Genomic DNA, 20,479 nt, shown 5'->3' with positions numbered 1-20,479 from the left:
CTTTCTGTAACCATGCCTCCAGTATGCAGACTTTGGGTGCCACTTTTTCCTTAGTCTTCACGTAGGTGACCCCAAATCAGTCCCTGCTCCGGGAGAACCATGGGACCCAACCAGAACATGAGGCTGTCCCAAGTGTGGTTCAATTTCTTACTCTTAAAACCCCCAAATTAGTTTCCAGAATATACAGAATGCTTTATAAAACAGATGAATCAATGTCACTTCCTATTGCAAAATGGGAAGCGGATTTATCAGTTAACTTAGACCAAAACTTCTGGTCTCAGATTTGCTTAAAAACCTTTCATCTAATTAGAAATCCCAGTCTTCAATTAATTCAATACATAATATTACATAGAGTGCACTATACAGGTCATCGGATCTTCAAGATGGACTTTACGTCTACCAACAACTGCTCACACTGTCAAACCAATACACCGGACAATTATATCCACGCTCTTTGGTTCTGTCCACCAGTTCAGAAGTTTTGGCGCGAGATATGTGAAGACTTATCAAAGTGTCTGAAATATAACATTCCAACTTCCCCTTTAGTGTGTTTGTTGGGCAGCTTAGATAATGTCACTACAGAAAAGAATATAGCCCATATGGTTTTCACTGCCCTATGCATAGCCAAGAAAACTGTCCTCATGAACGGGAAAAATAAAAATAATCTTGTCACGGTTCGGCATGGTGCTCTATGTACAAGCAGTGCGTTTATTTACAGTGATGGAACTGATACACAACAATAATACATCCCCGTGTGCTCCCGACTTCCACTCCGTGTCTTCTCCCCGTGTTTGTGCCCATGTGTCTGCTCCCTCGTGCCAGTGCACTCTGTCTGCTGCCCTCTCATCCAGCAATCCTTCCTGGGAAAATAGAGGCAGTAGTTAGTACCCTCAGTTCACTTGGTAAGCTCACACTCACAAACAGACCAGCTGGAGAACTGACGGGAAGTCTCACGAAATGATCCCGCGTTGGTGGGAGCTCCAAGACTCTCTTAAGTAGCTCCCCCGACGAGGCCTGATCAGCAGCAGGTGTGTGGCTTCGGGTGTGGCCAGTCCGCCAGCAGGGCCACACCCACCAGGCCTGAAGGCGCCCGCAGAAACACACACACACACACACACACACATACAAGCAGGGATAACGAGGGACAGCAATACAAAATATATATTATAATATTAGTCCATAACTGCTCAGGGATCCTGGGTCGCTCAGACCCAGGACCCTGACAAATCTTAATTCTAACCTTCCGGCGCCCCCCGTGTGCGGCAGCCTGTTACAGCAGCTCTGCTCATTCTGAGTTTCTTTCTTTCTTATCTTTTCTTCTCGTAATTTTTTATAACTAACGTATCAGTAATTAGACTCTGCAACCATGTTCTACCGTTTTGTGCTAGTTCTGGTCGTTTTTCTTCGTTTATTTCTACTTTTTTCACGCGTGTCTGGGGACCCAGAGCAGGGATCCTTTGTTTACAGTAAGGATCAGCTGTTAGCGCTGCGTCCCGCAGCGGTACTGCCGGCGGACAGACCCGACATTCCCAGCGAGCTGAGGAGGAAAAGACGGGGGTGTCGTGCTGGGAAGGAGCGCCGTCGCCCGAGAAGGAGACGTTATCGACCATCTCTTCCTTCTGTAATCATTGGAAACGTAAGATCTTTGCCCAATAAGATGGATGAGCTCACGTCGCTAACCTGGTCACAGAGGGAGTACCGGCAATGTAGCATCATGATGCTAACGGAGTCGTGGCTAACACCGCTAACTCCGGACACAAGCGTGACACTACCGGGATTTCAGATGCTGCGAGCGGACAGGACGAGAGAGAGCGGTAAGAGGAAAGGAGGGGGACTGGCAGTTTTTGTGAACGACAGATGGTGTAACCCTGGGCACATCACTGTGAAAGAACAACTATGCAGCAGAGACATTGAGCTGTTAGCCGTTAGCATGCGTCCGTACTATCTGCCCCGGGAATTCTCGCATGTTATCGCAATAACAGCGTATGTCCCCCCCTCGGCCAACGCGGATGCAGCCTGTGACACTCTCCACTCAGTGGTCAGCAGACTGCAAACACAATCTCCGAGAGCCCTTCTCATAATATCAGGGGACTTCAATCATGCCTCTTTGGACTCCACACTGCCCACCTTCACCCAGTATGTGACCTGCTCAACCAGAGACAATAAAACACTGGACTTACTGTATGCCAATGCTGAAGAGGCATACAGTTCATCACCTCTCCCTCCACTGGGCAAATCTGACCACAACCTGGTGCACCTTGTCCCTGTGTATGAGCCCTTAGTGCGCAGGGTGCCACCAGCCACCCGCACAGAGGAGAGCGAGGAGGCTCTTAAGGACTGTTTTGAGTCGACTGTGTGGGAGGTGATCTGTGACGACCATGGAGAGGACATCGACAGCCTTACTACATGCATTACTGACTATATTAATTTCTGTGTGGATAACACCATACCTACCAGGACTGTACGGTGTTTCTCCAACAACAAACCTTGGATTACCCCAGAAATTAAAGCTGTCCTCAAGCAGAAGAGGAGGGCCTTCAAATCCAAAGACAAAGAGGAGTTGAAAAGGGTGCAGAGAGAGTTGAGGGGACTGATAAGGAATGGGAAGGACAGCTACAGGCAGAAGATGGAGAACCAGCTTCAGCAAAACAACGTTGGTGAAGTCTGGAGAGGCCTCAGAACCATCTCAGGCCACAAACAGCAGAACTCTCTGCCTGGGAGGGATGTGAGGTGGGCAAATGAACTGAATCATTTCTTCAACAGATTTGATTCAACCATGAGACAGTCTACAACATCGGCTGCAGACTCACCCACCCCCACTGCTGCTGTTCCACCTCTGACACCTCAGACACTTCACACCTCCTCTATTCACCCTGCTCACTCCTCCCCACCCCCAACAACAGCATCCAATACACACTCAACACAAGGCTCCAGCCTGTCTCTCTCAACCACCCAGGTTAGGAGGGAACTGAGGAGGATTAATGGCAAGAAGGCAGCGGGCCCAGATGGCATCAGCTCGAGGGTCGTCAGGTCCTGCGCGGACCAACTGTGTGGGGTGATGGAGCACCTCTTCAACCTGAGCCTGAGGTTGGGAAGAGTCCCACAGCTCTGGAAAACCTCCTGTGTTGTACCAGTGCCAAAGACTTCACGCCCCAAGGACCTCAACAGCTACAGGCCGGTGGCTCTGACATCCCACCTGATGAAGACCCTGGAGCGGTTGGTCCTGGCTCAGCTTCGGCGCCTAACAAGCTCATCACTGGACCCACTTCAGTTTGCCTACCAGCCTGGCATTGGAGCGGATGATGCCGTCATTCACCTCCTACATCGTTCCCTCGCTCACCTGGAGACCGCTGGAAGCACTGTGAGAATCATGTTCTTTGATTTCTCCAGTGCCTTCAACACTATTCTTCCCTCGGTTCTGAAGGACAAGCTGGAGAACTCTGGAGTGGACCATCACCTCACTACCTGGATTTTGGACTACCTCACCGACCGACCACAGTATGTGAGGACTCAGGGCTGTGTGTCGGACAGGGTCGTCTGCAGTACGGGGGCCCCACAGGGAACGGTTCTGGCTCCGTTCCTCTTCACCATCTACACTGCAGACTTCTCCCACAATTCCACCCAGTGCTTCCTGCAGAAGTTCTCTGATGACTCTGCAATAGTCGGCCTCATCACTGATGGGGACGACAAGGAGTACAGAGGACTGACTCAAGACTTTGTGGACTGGTGCCAGCTGAACTACCTCCAGATCAACGCCAGTAAAACCAAGGAGCTGGTGGTAGACTTCCGCAGGCACAAGCATTCTCCACTGCAACCACTGAACATCCAAGGTATGGACATTGAGGCTGTGGACAGCTACAGGTACCTTGGTGTTCATCTGAACAACAGACTGGACTGGACTCATAACTCAGACGCCCTCTACAGGAAAGGGCAGAGCAGGTTGTACCTGCTGCGGAGACTCAGGTCGTTTGGGGTGGAGGGCCCACTCCTGAAGACCTTCTATGACTCTGTGGTGGCTTCTGCTATCTTTTATGGTGTGGTCTGCTGGGGCGGCAGCATCTCTGCTGGGGACAGGAAGAGACTGAACAGGGTGATCCGAAGGGCCAGCTCTGTTCTAGGATGCCCTCTGGACCCAGTGGAGGTGGTGAGTGACAGGAGAATGGCGGCTAAGCTGTCATCCCTGTTAGACAACGTCTCCCACCCCATGCAGCAGACTGTGACAGCACTGAGCAGCTCCTTCAGTGGGAGACTGCGGCACCCACGGTGTGGGACGGAGAGATTTCGCAGGTCTTTCCTCCCCACTGCTGTCAGACTCCACAACAAAGACTTTAACTGAACAAACACACACATCCACACATGTGCAATAACACTAAGTGCAATAATCCTTTCTGGCATCGTTGTATTTTTACTCAGTTGTATATAGCATTCGTATTCTATTTTTATCTTATTGTATATTTTTATTCTATTTTATTCTACTGTATATAGTATATTATTTTATTCTATTCTGTACAGCTGTGTACTGTATTTATTCTTATTGTATTCTAATTTTTGCGTCATAACTTTTGCACTGTCCACTTCCTGCTGTGACAAAACAAATTTCCCACGTGTGGGACTAATAAAGGTTATCTTATCTTATCTTATCTTAATATAGAAATTATCTATTAGATTAAATTAGTCTTGATACAGCCTCTGCCACCACATCAGATCAATTACTCTGGGCTCCTTTGATCAGCTCCATCACCTAGTGGGGGTGGGGTGGGGGGGGGGGGGGGGGGGGTCATAGTTTGGTTTGCTGTCGTGATTGGTGTGGGGGTAGGGACAGGCTTAGGGTGTCGGGGGGTTCCCCAGGAGCATCTTCCTTGGAGGGCTCAACCCGGGGTAGCGGTGATGGCCTATTAAGGGCTCTTTTGGCTCTTAGGTGACGGTTTCCTCGTGGCTGCGTGCAGCGGGGCTAGGGAGGGTCTGTGCTGACGGACGTGGGTTACTGACCTGGTAGCCTGGCTGCCCCTGGGTGGGTCCGGGACGGGCGTGAGGTTCTGGGGGCGCTCCGTCTCTGGGCTGGGGCCCTGGCCGGGCCTCGGGGGCTTGGGTCCTGGTTGGTGTGTTGCCGGGGTTGTGGGCGGGTGGGTGTATGGGGGCCCAGTCCTGGCGCAGGGTGCTGCCGGTGCATCGAGCCACCTGGGGGGCTCTTCAACTGGTGGGGGAGGTTGGGGGAGGGGGAGCTCTCCTCTCTTCAGGAACTCACTCTGCAGGAGGGGGAGATACAGGAGAGGTGGAGGAAGATCTCAGCCTGGGCGTCTATTGTAGTCGGGAAGATGAGTGGATGACTGGGTGGGTGCAGTTTTTCTCTGTGGTGGGGTCAGGTGGGCTGTCCCGGGCTCTGTGGGGCCGGGGCTTAGAGTACGCTTGGGGAGTGTGATTGTGTGTACAGTGTCTCTCTATGTCTGTCTCCACGTTGGTTGAGTGTTGAGTAATTGCATATGAGAGCATTAGGGTGGGAATGGATGTTTGTATCTATGTGTGCCTGTTTGTCTGTGTCCATATGTCAGATCGGGTATCAGACGCCACCTCTCTGGGGACATCTCAGGTCCTCTAAGGTATGGAGGCCTATCTCCCCCCACCACTTCCCCTGCCAGTGGCGGACTCCCTCAGGTGTCGGTGCGTTGGTGGTTCTTTGGTTCCGGAGATGGGCGTCCAGGTACACACCGGCTCACTCCTTGGTGGCTGCTTATCGGGGCCTGGAGACTGGGGCTCGCTCGGGCCACTTCGGGGGTGGGGTGCCCTCGGCCTCTCGGCCTGGGGCTCGCTCACTCTGGCACAGCTGGCTGCCAGGGGAGCTCACGGGCACGTCACTGCAACCCCCCCGGCTTCTGCTCCGCGGCTGCTGAGTGACCCCTCATCTGGGACTCTCGTCAGCTCTTTCTGGGATAGTGGCACAGCTGCCCCTCTGTTAGTCTTCCTTGGTCTCTTGTGTTCTCCTCCATACCTGCTTCATGCCCTGGTGGACGGGGCTGTGGCTTCCCACACCCTCTAGAAGATCATTACATGAAGGAACCTTTTAAAAACAAGCGCATTCATGCTCACAGGTGTACACACGGGTGCTCACACACACAAACTACACCCTTTTTGGCTCCTACCTCAAAGCACACTGTGCGCTGTCGATATTACGTGCTGCACAATAATGTTTAATATTTAGTATTTACTGTTATTTTTCCATATATCATTGTGATTAGGGCTGCTCGATTATGGCAAAAATGATAATCACGATTATTTTCACTGAAATTGAGATCTCGATTATTTGACGATATTTATTTAACCCTTTAAGACCTACTATAGAACCAAGTCCACCAGAGCTTATATTATTTTTTTTACATGCTGTAGTGCCATTTGTGGGAGCATTTCAAGTTGCTATACATCAATACAACTGTTATAGCCCATATTTTAATAATATGCATGCATTAAGTCCATAGTAATTACATAAATTGCAAAAAAGTGCAATAAACTACAAAAAAAATTGAAAATCGCTTTTGTTTTGTTTACATATATTTCTACTTGGAGAAATTTAAGAGGCTTATCCCTCAAAACTTTAAATACAATAAAGTTGCAAAAAATAGTTTCCCACCACAGGAAATTTATTTTGAGTGTCTTCATAGTTTTATTTTGGAGATACAGCAATTTTTATATACTGCAGGAAAAACAAAAAACAATCCTATGATGCAAATTTGCAAAGAAAACAGCATGTGCATCATTTCACTGTGGGAAGTGTTACGAACAGCTGATAGGAACGGCAAAGCGTGTTTCTGGAATATTATGTTTTTGTTCCTGCAAGCGCTTTTTATGCAATTTTTGCAAAGCTATATGTGGAACGAAACCATGACCAAGGACAAGCTGATGGCATAAGATGTAAGTACAACTCCTCCGGTTTCATATGCAAAACAAATTATTGCGCTAGCTTACGCGGTTCAGGTTCTACAGGGATTTAAAAATAGTTACGCAAAACGGAGCTTGCTGCTCTGACCGGCTTTAAAGGGTTAACAATGACTTTAAAAAATAATATAAAATAGTGTGCAACACCACTGAAGTTTTTTTTTTTTAAACTCTCTTTTCAACCAACGGCAGTCACTCTCCAAATAACTTCTGCTTAGCTTTCCGAGCTTCCCTCGGGTCCTCTTAATCAGCGGTCTCCAACCTTTTTTGCGCCACGGACCGGTTTATGCCCGACAATATTTTCACGGACCGGCCTTTAAGGTGTCGCGGATAAATGAGGGAGGGGCTAATAATCGGCTCAGTCATTTTTAATGATCGTTGAAAGCCCAGATCGTAATCGTGATTAAAATTCGATTAATTGAGCAGCCCTAATTGTGATGTTGTTTATTCTATTGCTCTCGTCTTCTTCTGCTTGTTTTCTTTTTTCTTTCTCAACAGGTGATCCAGGGGATTGATATATGTATTTTTTGTCTGCTTATTTTGTTGGTTTTTGTTTTTTGCCCTTTATCCCCGTCCCTCTTCTCCGCTGTTTTTCTTTCCCTCTTTATTTCTCCCCTTTCTTTTCCTCATTCAAGTCTGTCCCGTATCTAGCAAGTGAAAATAAAAAATAAAATAAACAATAAAATGTGAATCAAATAGACCATTATGGCAAGGCTGGGATGGTCCATTTGGTAAAGTAAATCCGTTGGGCATCTTTCTTCGCCTTTAGACAATAATTCTGATGGCAAAAGAGCCAAACGGGACAGGCAAAAAAAACCAAAAAAAAAAAACCATGAGGCTTTCCCAGTAGCCTGTATCACCACTTTGTGGTGATGGAGGATGTACTCAGTTTACTTCCCACAATATGGTATCTGTTTTAGCTGTCACATCATGTTCTAGCTCAAGTTAGTAAGCCTTTAGTATAGAAGATGTGTTGAGGAAACTCAATGAGAAAAACCACTGCCTTGGAACATTTCTCAGAGATACTAGGTCTGCATTGGAGCGGAGGGTCGGGTCAACAAAGATAGAGGGGGTTTTGGATAAAGGTGCCTCTCTACCAACAGCTCCATTTGTGGCATTCAGAGGAAGCTAAGGGATATCCCCACTGTTTGACAGGAAGTTTCCCAAGATGGGATGCTTCTTGCTGTATGGTTTGACTTTTCTTATCACCATTATCTCTTCAAGTAGCTCAGAGAAAACAGGCAACAAATGCTTAGCCATCTTCTATTATTACTTCTGTGTTACTTAGATGTAACACATTATTATTTTCAGTGCTTCTGATATTTATTTAGACTCTCTTTTCAATTGATCTTTCTGAATTAAGTTCAAATAATTACTTCTTTCAAATCATCAATCTGTCTATTAGACCCCATTCCTAGAAGACTGCTCAAAGAAGTCCTACCATTAAGTAATGCTTCGATCTTAAATATGATCAATCTATCTCTATTAAAATGTTAGAAACCACAGGCCTTTAAGGTGGCAGTAATTAAATCATTACTTAAAGAGCCATTACTTGGCCCAACAGTCTTGTCTAGTTACAAGACAATCTGAAACTTTCCTATATCTCAAAAATTCTTTAAAAAGTAGTTGCAAAACAGCTAACAGATTATCTGCAGAGGAATTGCTTATTTGAAGAGTTTCAGTCAGGCTTCAGAGCTCATCACAGCACAGAAACAGCTTTACTGAAGGTTACAAATGATCTTCTTATGGCCTCTGATAGTGGACTCATGTCTGTTCTTGTTCTGCATTTTACTAAAAAGATTTGAACCTACCTCAGGTATTAAATGTACTTTGCAGCAGTGGTTACTTCTATTTAATAGACTCCAGTTTATTTAAGTAAATGGGGAGTCTTCTTCACATACTAAGGTTAATTATACAGTCCAACAGACTTCATTGGTATGCAGATGATACCTTCTTTTATCTGCCAGATGACACACAGGAATGTCTTCAAGACATAAAGTCCTCGATAGCCTCTAATTTCCTGCTTCTAAATTCAGATAAAACTGAGGTTAATTTAGTCAGCCCTAAAAATCTTAGAAATATAGTATCTAACCAGATACTGAGTAAATGAGGTGATTCTCCCGGGTTATGTTGCAATAGACCTAGATTGGCTTCCCAGTGTTTCTTCTTCACTATTTACTCTTTGTGTGTTTATACACCACTCTCCATTTGATTATTAGTTGTTATTAATGTCTGGCTCTCTTCTGCAGTATGCCTTTTATTGTGTCTTCCTCCTTCCTCTCGTCACCCCCTCCGTAAGCCTGGTTCTGCTGGAGGTTTCTTTGGTTAAAAAGGAAGTTTTTCCTTTTCATTATTGCCAAGTGCTTGTTCATCGGGGGTTCTCTGAATGTTGAGGTTTTCTCTGTATTATTGTGGGGTCTTTACCTTACAACATAATGCACATTGAGTTAACTGCTGTCATGATTTGACACTACATAAATAAAACTGAATTTAATCAAAAAATTACAAGCAGGGATTCAAAGAAATCATTATTATATACTCGCAACAAACAAGGTTACAAAAACAAAGAGGTGCACAGCCGGCTGAAACAACACCAAAACGATGCTTGTGCCAGTGGATGTGACATTTTCTTTTGTTGTACATTGCCGTTTGCTAAGGTGAGAAAGCTAGCAAAATGGGCCACAAGAGTTTAGGCGGTTTGTTAACAAGTTACTGAAAATGTTGTTGCCAATTTTCAGATAATTAACTTCTCAGTGGGTTATGTTTTAGTGTTTGCTCATCTCTTATCTCCAGCATGAGTTGCTCAGGAGAAGAGGTTACCAATGTGGAATTGCCAATGAGAATAAGCGGAAGAGACAGATGGTTGGATGGATTGATGGATGGTCCTAAAAGCTTGGGTTTTAATATGATGTCACTTTGCTAACAGGTGTTGCTCTACTGGAGAACACCAGAAAGGACTACACAGATATTTCCAGATAACTAATTTAAGTTGAAACCAGCAATACACAGACACTGAAAAGCTCTAATGTATGGGGACCTATTCAACAACTTCAGTGTGAACCAACATAGTGTTTGTGTAATGAGTCAATGTGCGACCTTCACAATAACTGAAATCCTTGTGCTTTAATCCATCAATTAAATTTTTTATCATCCTCTGGGAAAATGAAGCTGGTCATGATGACCCAGCAGAATCACGTCACCATGGCAACAGTGGAGCAAAGTGTTGTCATAGTGATTAGAGCTAAACAGAAGTGTGTGTGGTGAGGATTAGATGGTTTTATTTTACTGATTCTTGTCTTTTCCTCACGTCCTCTGCAGAGCTACCATGACACTTCCCTAGGCCACGCCCACTCAAGCACAACAGTGACGGCCATCTTGGTGACGTTGATGTTGGTGTGTGCACTGGCTGCACTCGGCTGCTATGTCTTCAAACACAAGACTGATGCCTTCCGCTTCCACTACTTCAGAGTGAGACACACACACACAATGCTCCTTGTTGTCCTGGTTACAGTATTTTTATTTTTTTACATTTTTGCCTCATTAGCTGCATGCGATTCATAGATTATTTCCCCACCAGAATTACTTATAACTAAGTCCCTCTAGAGCTATGTCTTCCCACTTGATTTGGTAACACCTCTGGGCAGTTATTTTGAAGCTCCAGTTTAAATGAATGGGGAGTCAAAATAAATTTAACTGGGTCATAAAAACAATGCATGAATGGAAACTTAAGTTAAATATGCTAAAAAAGCACTTACAAGGTTTTGATGAGCTAATAAAGTTTTTTTCCCTTCAAGACATACTTAAGCTGTGAATTGTTATTAGTTTTATCTTGGATTAATACTGAGTCATCTTTTCTCTGTCACAGAATGAGGATGAGGATGGTGCAACAGGAGGTAGGCCCAAACCCACACTGGTCTCCATCCCCAACCCTCTCTACGTCAGCTCTAGAGCCTTAGCTGAGCCATTTGAGGTAAGTCTTAGGTACTTTATCTTAAACAGAGATCCAACAAATTTCTGTGTTTCTGAGTGTTTCTCAGATAGCTGTGTGCACAGGTTTTGTTCTTAGAGCAGGCGACCCATATGCCAAGAGGCCCAAGTTCCAATCTGCATTCGGTCCATTTCCTGCAGGTCTTCCTCTTGGCCTTTTTTCCAGCTTTCTTGTCTGTTCTCTGCTGTCCTACGAAAATAAAGGCTACAAAAAAGCACCAAAAGAATCTAGAGTGACCCTGCATGACTTGGAGGTCAAAATAATTTATATCTGTCTTACACTGGTTCTTGGTGCAGCCCCTCAGGTCATCCTCGGTTTGACTGTTTTAGCTCTTTCCCCTTTTTTTCAATATGACATCAGAAACCACAGAGAGATACAGAGACAAGACTAAAATTAACAGGACATAAGAGGAGAGTAACTGAGACAAGAAAGTTACAACAGGAGTTCCGGAATAATACATGAAATGTGAACCTAACAACCTAAAGATATTTAACAGAACTTCAAAACTCGGACACAGCAGAACTCTAAGCCACAGACTCGGAACCATGACAGGACTAGCCCGCTGTATCATTTTTTCACACTGAATTTGGGGTGGCTGTGAATTTAGCCCTCTGTAGGTTGATCATTTTCATTTCCATCAAACAGTGTAGCATCTTTCTGTTCCTATCACATTACCCAGTCCATATATGTAGGTAACCATAGATAAAGATTAGAGATGGCACGATACCACTTTTTTATGTCCGATACCGATACCGATATCATAAATTTGGATACCTGCCGATACGATATGAATCCGATATAGTGTTTTTTAAATCAACAAAACTGTTTTTTTAAATATCTTGCTGCATTTTGTATAAGTTCATACTCAAGTTTAAAACAAGAACTACACTAAAGCTATTCTGTTATACCTGTATGCAAAAAAAAATATTTCATAGTTCAGTAATACTGATCAATCTAATAAACTTAAACCTACACCATCCTCCCTATTCTGGTATTTTAAAGAGTACTTAGCATAAATATTAAGCAACCTAACTAATAGGGTTCCAACTCCCAGCAACAACAAAAATAAATAAATAAAAAATAGGGAACCACCCCTCACGCGCCACCTCATGATGCTTAATCGACGTAATCAACCTTAATTTGATGCAGTGTGGAAAAAAATACACAGAAATCAATTATTTTTCAAGAAATATTAAATAGATTCAACAGCTTTCTTCAACAAAATTGCAGACTGCACAGATGGTACCTTCCCAAAGGAAAAAGTACTATAGCTTACTAGGGTATATATATTAGACTTAATAGTCACTATATACAGTAATGGACTTCTATTCATTTTGCATCAAATTAAAACTTTGGGTGTAAGATTCGGATAATTATTTATTAAAAGCTAGACATTTTAAATGAGAATAAGAAAGAAAAGTATGTCTTTGTGCCCCCTTTTCCCTGTTAATGCCCTATCGGCCCCCCTGGCTAAACTTTGCTAGATCCGCCCCTGCACAGTTACCAGCGTCAGCTACGTAGAAAAAGATCCTCGAGTAGAAAGTAATATTAAATAAATTCTAACAACAGCTGATCAAGCTTAAACGTGCTGCTGTTGTTCAGCCGCTGGTTTCCTCTTTCTGGTGCAAAGTGGGCCAAAAGCAAACAAGAGACACGGACTCGCGACAGAAAAGCCGATCAGCTGATCATTAAGCAGTTTCATGATCGAAGTAGCAGCAAGAAGAGGCAGTTGCTTGTTAAGCTTAACGCAGGAATGCTTTACAAACATTCAGAGATGGACTTACACACTTGCTTTACTTCTCTCGGGATAACTTTGTCAGAGATGAAATGCCGGGTTGCTAGCGAAGCTCCAAATGCTATCCAGACCACCACAGGTCCCGCATGCCACAGCCGCTCTATCACGTGATGCATACTGCTCCGACGTGCTAACGTTCTGAGGTGAGTTAGGCGAGTTGCAAGTTTTGTGAGGTGCTTTCGTGATATTTAATGGATCGGATTACATTTTTTATTTTTCTCCGATATCCGATCCAGTAATTTAGGTCAGTATCGGACCGATCGGTCCATCTCTAATAAAGATACATGATTTTATTCTTTTCATTGCGATCTGATGTGTTTTCAAAGTGTTCCTTTAGTTTTTCTGAGCACTGTGTTGTGGTGGACTGCGGCTGCCATACGTTTGCAAATGGCTGGACGACATAGTTAAACAATGCTGCGCTCACTATTTGGCACCAAGATACAAATCTTTCATATTTTACAACACCAGTTAGCTGCTTGCAGCTCACTGATCTGGCGCTATTGTGCATTGCAGAAAATGAACGGTTGTCTCACTGAAATATAAAGCCTCATCCAGCAATAACCTGCAAAAAGGCTGCTAATGTTAGCCTCACACAGCAGACTAATCTGGGACTGTGTGCATATGTTTATAAATTTGACTAATGTTTAAAATAATGATTTTAACGGTTTTCATATTTAAGCTTTTTCATTAGTTTATCGTCTAGTTTGACTGTTTAGTTCCTTAAGATTAGTCGACTAGTCTGCATTTTAGAAAATATTGGGACCTTCAGTAGAATGAGGTTTATGAACACACACCGAATCTGAAAGCATGACCGTTTACTCCCCCCCCTCCCCCGGATGGGTTTTCCCCATGTTTACACCCTTTCAGTTCACACAGGGAGTTTTCCACCATCCATCATGCCACACATACAGGTACAGCTGACATCCTAAGCAGACTCACAAATCCTCATATTAGACAGCCTTCTTCAACATCTCCCCTGTTTCCTGGGATGTGCAGCCTCTTGCCTGCCTCTTCTCAGAGATAAGAGGCCTGACTCCATGTGTCTGTGTGCACTTGAGGGAAAGGTGGGAGGTTTTAACCAAAATAAGTTTTAGGCCCTACAGCTGCAGCTGGCAGAGGAAGAGGAGGGTGATGGGAGATTTAATGTTGCACTCTATTACTGTAGCCTGTAGTAACACATAAATATACAGTGCCAGCTGAACAAAAGAGGAGCATCATGGAATTATATTTGTGTCAAAAGTGGCGCACGAGAGAAAATGATTTCACAAGAAATTAAATAATTTCATAGGCGCAGGTATTCATGGCCACTCACTCAATTAAATTCCTCACACGTAAATTCAACAACCTGCTCACATACACCCCGGTAACCAAACGCTCAAAGAAGTCAGATTTTAATCCAACATGCAATACCATCTAGAAATAATCTGACTGGCAGCAACTTTATTTTTTAAGCACGACAATGATCCCAAACACACTTAAAATGCAGTAAAAGCATACCTGGATTGAAAAAACACACAATGGAGCACTATCAGTCATGGATTGGACTCTCCAGAGCTCAGAGCTTAACACTATTAAAGCATAATGGGATCATCTTGACACAACAAAAGAACAAAAGGCAGCCAGCATCCACAGACGAACATCGGTGCAGACACACTGCTGTACCTCAGCATTCTGCTGCATCTCTCAACCTCACTGCTGCACAGCTTCTAATTTCTAGCACCGCTGAGTAAAATAAACATCAGCTGCTCATCCGCTGTTACTAATTAATGATTAGTCTGTGTGTTACTTCATAGCAATCCAAGACTGTACTGATCTCAATCTTCATGTCCTCTCTGAGTTATTAAAACTGACAGTAAGGGTGAAAAGAAAGATTTTAATATCTAGATTATGATGTGCACTCCTTAGGGAAGCACTGAAGGCACACCCTTCATTATGCCATTACGCCCAAAGAAAAAAGAAGCACTGCTACCTGTTCACGGTAGAAACTCTCCATGGTGTCATGGGAAGGGATAGTGTTTATTGACAGTCCGAATGGCCCAGGGGATGGAGCTGTTTGTGAGTCTGGAGGTGTGGGATTGACTAGGGATGGGTATCGTTTAGGTTTTATCCGATACCAGTACCAAACCGGTACTTTTGAAATGGTGCCGGTGCTTAAAGAATGGAGAACACAAAATTGGTCCAAAAACCTCTCATGTTCAGCTGTTTTTTTGTAAAAAGATAACAATATTGGCCTTTTCTGCAGCTATAGGGGATTTATGGTATCACTCTTGGCTGGAAGCAGTGCTTAAACAATGGACAAAAAACACAAACTTTGTCCAAAAACCTCTCATGTTTAGCTGTTTTTCACTTTTTCTTTGGTCATTTTAGCCTTTTTGGCCAGGGTGAAGGGAGTATCTGCCATCAAACAAGAAGACAGCCGCATGTAACTACGACGGTGTTTGCTAGTTCACCTTACGTGCATTAATTTAATAACGTGGTTAGCCTACTCAACGTACATTACACACGAACAACATTAAGCTACTGACACAGAGAAGAACGGCTGCTACTGCCATCATCATCCATCATCGTTTCTGCTACACTGGCAGGGCTAGGGGCCAGGACTCTACTCTTCGGGTTTTTGGGGGATGTTGCTAACTCAGGGTCATATAACAGGCAACCCACGCGCAGTAGATGTGCACGATGTGAGGTCTCGCAGCAAGCTATCAAATACGGCGCATTTCTCGGCTTTTAACAAAATGCTATACGTCGCCAGGTGTTTCATCAGATTCGAGGAGTTACCTCCTGTGAAGTACAGCCAGACTTTTGACCGCTTCACTTTGGGCATTTTTAATCTGTAGCTCTGCTCTAAAAGAACGTACGTACCTGGGCCCGCCTACTACGCTCGCAAAGGTAAAATGATTGGCTGGAATCCAAAGTGCATGACATCTCAGGAAAAAAAAAAGCACCGAAATGTACGCTGCTTTTTGGTCTGGTTACTACCGTTTATGTCAGAGCCGGTACCCATCCCTAGGACTGACCAGAGGTGCCAACCAGAGGGCAGCAGATCAAACAGGTGGTGAGCGGGGTGCAAGGGGTCACCTATGATGGCTCTGGTTTTCCTGAGACAGGAGGATCTGGCGATGGCAGAGGGCAGCCAATGATTTTTTTGGGTGGTGTTAGTTACACACTGCACAGCTGTCCTCTTCTCAGTAGTGGCTCCAGCATACTCAACACCAAGGCAGTAGGAGAGTATGCTCTCCACTGAGGAGCTGTAGAAGGCCACCAGCAGCTTCTGGTCAAGGTTATTCTTTAGGAAAAGGAGGAAGTGCAGCTGCCGTTGATCCTTTTTTACCAGGACATTGGTGTTGTGGGTCCAGGTGAAATTGGAAGAGGTGTGGGTGCCCAGAAACCTGAAGTTGGAGACAGATTCCACCCATTGTCCATTTTTAATGAGAGGGGAGTGGACCTGTCTGTGCCTCCTGAAGTCTATTATGAGTTCTTCTGTTTTAAGGACATTCAGCTTCAGGTTGTTTTCTGAGCAACAGTGGGACAAGTTCTCTACTTCCGCCCTGTATGCTGTCTCATCTCCATCAGAGATGAGTCTAACCACGGTGGTGCTGAGAACAAAGCCCTGTGGGGATCCGGTGCTGAGTGACAGTCAGGGGGGAGGTAGGTAGTCTTTGATCCAGGAGCAAGTGACGGGGGGTTCTGAAGGTGGTCCAGTTTGGTGGTGAGGATGTCTGAGATTATGGTGTTGATTGCTGAGCTGTAGTCCACAAAGAGCATCCTCATGTAGTTCTTCCTGTTCTCCAGATGGCTCAGCGCTCTGTGAAGGGTGATGGCATCCTCTGTGGACTGTGTGTGGGGGAGGGGTGGTCTGAAACCGAACAAAGAAGGCTTTGAGGTTAGCCCCTGACAGCAAGTTTGAACCTGCTGTCGGGGGTTGGAGGGTTCTGGCCTTTGTAGTTGGTGAGAGTTCTCCACATCTGGCGGGGGTTGTTATCAGTGAGGAAGCCTCCCCATCCTGTATGCCTCATTTGCCTGTTTGATGCCCCTCCTCAGGTTGGCTCTGGCAGTGTTGTACAGAGAACAGTCCCTCAGCCTGAAGGCAGAGTTATGAGTTATGATCAGAGCCTGTACTTCACTTATCATCCGAAGTTTTCGGTAAGGAAAACCACGGATGGTTTTGGTTACTGTTACATTCTCTACACAGCACTTAATGTAGAAAAGGACTGACTGAGTGAAGGTCTCCAGATCCTGGTGTTTGATGTTTTACAACTCTGTCAGATCAAAACAGCCCTGTATTCAGAGAAGCTCATCATCTGGCCAGTTTTTAATGACCCGGGTGTTTGGAGTGAGCTGTTTCCTGAGGGGGGTGTGGGCAGGAATGAGGAGCAGAGAAGAGATGGTCAGATTGTCCTAGGTGGGGGAGGGGTGTTACCCTGTAGGCCTGTTTGATGTTGCTGTACACATGGTCCAGTGTCCTGATCCCCCTGGTACAGTTACAGTTAACATGTTGGAAGAATTTAGGGAATACAGACTTCAGAGATACCTTGTTAAAGTCCCAGCAACAATATCGACGCCCTCCGAGGCTCTGTCTGCTGTTTACTGATGATAAGTTGAAGGTGGTTGGGTGCTGAGCTAACATTAGCATTGGGGGACATGTAAATGTACTATGGCTACCGTTAGCTTGCGAGGTAGATCAAAGTGCCTGCCCTGAATAGACATGGCCTCTAAGCAGTGACCATCTGTAATTCTACTGTTACGGCACCAATCCTGAAGCAGATAAGCACAGAGCCTGCTGGCCCTTCCCTAACCAGATCTTTGTTGCGGTCCTGGCGGTGTAATGTCTGGCCCAGTAACTCTACCAAGACATCGGGGAAATCTGGATGGAGCCAGGATTCAGTTACAATCAGTAGACAACACTCCCGGACAAAGCGGTTAAATAAATCTCTAATTATAGCCCCTCCATTTTATTTGTGAGGGATCTGGCATTGGTGAGGAAGACGATTGGAAGCAAGGATTTGTGTTGTTCTTCTCGCAGCTGGATAGAGCAGCAGCACAAAAACCTCTAATGATCCCTGTTGTTCCCTAACAGAAAGAAAACAAATGGCAAATATCTAAACCGTGTTCTTAAATAATAAACAAGAGAAAAGATTATTACCAAAAAGAGTCTTCTCACTCCTATTTAACTACTGCCAGGTGCTCAATTCGTATGGATAAATATTTACAATTTCCTCTAAGCTAACAACCAAAATGTTGATGTGAAAAATAAAAATCAGCTCTCCAGATTCAGTTACTGGCTTGTATTCAGGCTTTGAACACACTCGATGCTACTGGCGGCCGGCTGGCTCTTAGTTGGGTGCAGAGGAGACGAGGAGAGGGACGAGGTGGCTGTCAGCTGGAGGTTAGGAGGCTGCTGTCCATCCAGTAATTTAATCTGCATCCAGTCTTTGTGATGAGCTAGCTTAGGGGGTTGAGGCCTAAGAAGAGCAGTGTGGACTTGCTTGTCTCAGTGATAATAATAGTGTTGATGGAGAGTAATTTTATCTTTATATCTTGCAACATCGAGTCTAGGCACAATCTTCATCCTCGGCTCAGTGGCTGCAGTGATTGCAGGTGGTTGGGCATCATATAATTCAGTTACACTGACATCTTGTAACAGGGTCACCTCATTATATCCGTACTCATTGTGTCTATATTGATCTTCAGCTTCAGTAGTAGCTTTCCTTTATTGATATCGTAGCACAGAGCTACCAAGTGCTTGTTGATCATTGTTGATGTTGGTCTGCTGCTCATTAATATAACCTCTCTTAGTGGGTTGGCTGGCATAATAGAATTCAATTAATTCCATGTTCTGAGTCCTTGCTTTGTTCCTGTAGGCTGCTTGTCAGTATGTCAGTATTTGCAAACTGCTGATGATCTCTCTCTGAGGGTGTTTGCAGTCTGTCCAAGTCAGACTGCAATTGTTTCAGAAAGGTTGCCTCCTATCAGGCGACCTGTGCAATCGTGGGCGTGACTGTGCAACACCCTCAAGCTCTGGGCAACCATGTAGTCATCGCAAGTTGTAGTCAGTCACAGAATGGGAAAGAAAATTCAATACAATCATCAGGCACTACCAATATATTTATTCATTGTTTATTTGTGGATGCAAGGAGGTTGAGGTCCTATTTTTACTCATGACTGAGGCATTAGCTTGCTCTGAATTAGAAGGAAGCTTTGTCAAGCTGAGTGTGTCCAACACTTGAAGTTTTTAGTCGGTTCAGCTGATTTAATGTATATTATTTTAGGATGGTGTTGCGTGAGATGAGCCCTCTTGTTTATTCCCACAGTATATTTATAATCAGTATGTCCTCTCTTCTCCACAGTAGACATGGACCACTGGGATGTTTACAAGACTGATTCAATTGCGTTTTGTTATGTTTGTACAGTGCTAAGATTTTTTTGAGTCTCATATTATCCATAAAACTCTGTAACAGATGCCATGGCGTCTCCAGGCTATTTCACACCTGTCACACGTGCTCAGTGTGAAGCTGCTCTCATCTGTGAAGAGAACAGGGTGCCAGTGGCGGCCCTGCCAGTTCTGGTGTACTCAGGTGAATGCAAATGGTGCAGCAGGATGCTAGTCTGTGAGCACAGATCTCACTAAGGGAGTCAGGCCCTAATGCCATGCTCATGGAGCCTGTTTCGGAGGTGTTGGTCAAAAACATGCACACGAGTAGGGCTGTAGGGCACAAAGGAGCAGATACTGGTCATATTGCAGGTTTGAGGCCCTTCTATGGCCCTTTCGAGCTATCATCATGTAACAGTCTCTCTCCTGGTATCTTCACACTTTTGAGGCTTTACTGGAAAACACAGCAAATGGCACAGCAACCGTTTTGCAATAGCGCATATGGATGTTTTATCCTACAGGAGCTGGAATAGCTGTGAAACCCGAATGGGATGCAGGTATCATCTCATGTTACACGCAGTGCTAAGGACACTAGAAGGCAAAATGAGAGGAAAATCAGTCAGCAGAGATAAGGAGAGAACAATGGTCTGTGACCACCACCTGCTAAACCGTTCCTTTTGTGGGATTTGGCTTGTTGTTGCCTCTCCGGTGCACCTGCTGTCACTTTCATTTGCATCAAAGCACCTAAAATAGATTCGTAATGGTTTGTGTTTCTAACTGGCCTGATCAATATCCCTCAGGTTTAACTGAGTTTGTGTTATGCTGTGATAAAGGATTGTTCCCTTAATATTTTTGAGTGTGTATTTCTATAGAATATTTATCATTATGTAAATATACATAAGATAAAAATATAGAGAGAGTATATATTTATTGATACTTTAATATTTTTATTCATAATATCAGAACTTTCAGGAGAAAAGGAGAAAGGTCAGACCACCGTTTGCCACTTCTCTGTATTTGGAAGGCATGTCGATTTTAAATAAAAGGGGGGAAAAAAGCTTGTGTTTAAATGGCAGCTCACAAATTAAATTAAATGCCACACAGAACATGTGGACAATATCCCTGGACAATATCAGTATAGTTACTGATACTTGTTTAATTGTTCAGGATAAAAGCAAGCGTGTGTTCATCCTTATAAAAATCCTGATAAAGAACTGAGAAACACAGTATTTGTCAGCACACAATTTGGCTCCTTCTTTAAAATGTAAGAACTAAACGATGTAATTGGAGCCTGATGATGTGTAGCTTTCTCCTTTTTCTCCAGATTCTGCCATCTTCCTGCATGATTTCATAAAACACTGAAACACTGCATAACAATCCAACAGCACACATTATTTCT

General features: G+C 44.5%; 1 protein-coding gene across 1 annotated transcript in view; it reads left to right on the top strand.

The window, feature by feature from the left end:
* The window catches only part of stab1 (stabilin 1), a 236,448-nt gene that overhangs the window by 206,793 nt on the left and 9,176 nt on the right, over nt 1-20,479 (top strand). Inside the window, exons 68-69 of the mRNA XM_085353392.1 lie at nt 10,246-10,395; nt 10,793-10,897. Coding sequence (XP_085209518.1) covers nt 10,246-10,395; nt 10,793-10,897 — 255 coding nt within the window. The remainder of the gene's footprint in view (nt 1-10,245; nt 10,396-10,792; nt 10,898-20,479) is intronic.

This window comes from Diplotaxodon limnothrissa, linkage group LG5, assembly GCF_057381915.1.
Source record: "Diplotaxodon limnothrissa isolate DT_005_m linkage group LG5, D_limnothrissa_male_GT1.1, whole genome shotgun sequence".
Lineage (NCBI taxonomy): Eukaryota > Metazoa > Chordata > Actinopteri > Cichliformes > Cichlidae > Diplotaxodon > Diplotaxodon limnothrissa.
The sequence above is the reverse complement of the archived record's forward strand: the minus strand, read 5'-3'. Positions and strand labels throughout refer to the sequence as shown.